The sequence below is a fragment of the Sinocyclocheilus anshuiensis genome, unplaced genomic scaffold (assembly GCF_001515605.1).
Source record: "Sinocyclocheilus anshuiensis isolate Anshui unplaced genomic scaffold, SAMN03320099.WGS_v1.1 scaffold621, whole genome shotgun sequence".
In the NCBI taxonomy this organism is placed as follows: Eukaryota; Metazoa; Chordata; class Actinopteri; order Cypriniformes; family Cyprinidae; genus Sinocyclocheilus; species Sinocyclocheilus anshuiensis.
The window spans coordinates 408541-410665 of NW_015537952.1; the positions used below are offsets into that span (position 1 = coordinate 408541).

A 2125-nucleotide genomic window follows, 5' to 3' on the forward strand; every position below is an offset into this window, starting at 1 on the left:
GTATAAAACACTAAAAATGCCTGCACACTGGTGCATTTACAAATTGATGTTTTATATTCATTTCATTAAATATTTATCTTACATTTCAGAATATAAAGCAATGTTAATTCAGCTCTTAATTTGTCATATATATATATATATATATATATATATAACAAAAAGTACCGATAAGAATACCGTTAAAGTTTTTTTTAACAGTATATATATATATATATATATATATAACAAAAAGTACCGATAAGAATACCGTTAAAGTTTTTTTTAACAGTATATATATATATATATATATATATAACAAAAAGTACCGATAAGAATACCGTTAAAGTACTGAATCGATAAGCAGTATCAGTAAGAGTAGTAATACCGTTAAAACCTTAACGATACCCATCCCTAATCAGTATATCAACAGAGAGCATGACAAAAACAAGTACAACATTATTATCTACAGGTACATAGCTTTATAAAAGGATATCATCACACTTCTCTTTGTATTCACTCAAAAGATGACTGAAAAAAAAATGTAAAAAAGTTACTAGATATAATAAATACCTTCATAGGTTTTGACACTATAGATAAAACTGAAAAGTCAGCAAGTAACAAGTTAAGAAAACATCCTTTCCATTAATCATGCTTATTATAATTACAGTATAAAAAACCCTGTAATGGTATTTCTTTAATAATTCTAGCTAGAATAATTATTAAAGGGGTCATATGATGTTGCTAAAAATAACATTATTTCGTGTATTTGGTGTAATGAAATGTGTTTATGCGGTTTAAGGTTCAAAAAACACATTATTTTCCACATACTGTACATTATTGTTTCTCCTCTATGCCCCACCTTTCTGAAACGCGTCGATTTTTACAAAGCTCATCAGTCTGAAAAGCGAGGTGCGTTAGAAAGGAAAAATTTAAATCGCATCATATGACCCCTTTAAACTTTTGCTATTCAACTGCAATTACTAAAACCTTGACCATTTAACGAACATGCTCTATACAAATTTTGATGTATACATAATTAAGTCTTAGGTGTGCTATCTATTTTTATTTATATATTTATTTACTGTAAAATGTATACTTTTTTACGCTTATTTGCGTACTTACTAAGGGACAGCATTCATTTCATTGTGAATTCCCAATTCTTTATAGCCACAAAACAACACAAATGCTAAATGTCATGACAACAAAGCAACTCAAATACTGCAGTTCATACAGAAAAACCAACGTCAGACCTAAGCTTATGTAATATCTTAGTACTATTCTTTTGCTGCCATAAAATAACTGTGCTGCTGCCCTGCAAGTGAGGTAGCTGTAAGGTAAACATCTTGAATTTAATAATTAAAAACAATAAAAACACTCACTCTGTGTCGAAGATCTTCTGCTTCAGAGTCAACAAAGCAGCCACATATTCATCTAAGCTCTGTAAAATGTAGAACCACGGAAATACAAAATCAGCTTTACTTGTAATCAACAGACAGTACCATGAATAAGGAAAATTCGTCAAAATAGAGGGATGACATTTGATACCTGCGTTAAACACCAAATTAATATACAATTAAACATCAAACAATATTCAGTTGCGTACCACTAACTGGAAATCACATTTATAAGATGTGACTGTATAATTACAATAAACAGTGACTAGGATAGATGTAATATAAATAACACACATTAAGTCAGAATTTAAACAGTGAGTGGACAGAATCATGGTGTGAGGAATAAACTTCTCACCTGATTTAAAACAGTGCAGTTTTGACAAGTGCCAGAAGTAGCTTCAGATGCGATTCCTACGGCTTTGGACTGGTTCTCCCCCGGCATCATGGCATTAGTTCAGAAATATCAGCGGAATCATACACGTACCTCCAAATATCTAAAAACGTGCAACCAAAACAAGCCCTTCAGCCCACTGCACATACAAACGTTTGGCAACACGTTGACTGAGGACCCCAGGGAAAGGCCCCAGCTGCCCGCTGTAAACGCCGGATTCTCTTCTTCTTCTGATGTTTATTGGCGGTTTTGGCAAACCAACTTAAAGGTGCATTACCGCCACCCACTGATCTGGAGTGTGGAGTGAACAGATTTGGTAGAGAGAAGGATATATATTATATTAAAAAAAAAAATATATATA

At 32.2% G+C, this 2125-nt stretch overlaps 1 protein-coding gene across 1 annotated transcript in view; it reads right to left on the reverse strand.

Moving 5' to 3' along the window:
• LOC107664640 (little elongation complex subunit 1-like) overlaps positions 1-2012 on the reverse strand; it is a 21497-nt gene extending 19485 nt beyond the window's left edge. The window contains exons 1-3 of the mRNA XM_016455261.1: positions 1729-2012; positions 1359-1417; positions 473-507 (exon numbers count right to left, since the gene is read on the reverse strand). Coding sequence (XP_016310747.1) covers positions 473-507; positions 1359-1417; positions 1729-1818 — 184 coding nt within the window. The 5' untranslated portion in view covers positions 1819-2012. The remainder of the gene's footprint in view (positions 1-472; positions 508-1358; positions 1418-1728) is intronic.
• Between the last annotated feature and the right edge of the window lie 113 nt (positions 2013-2125).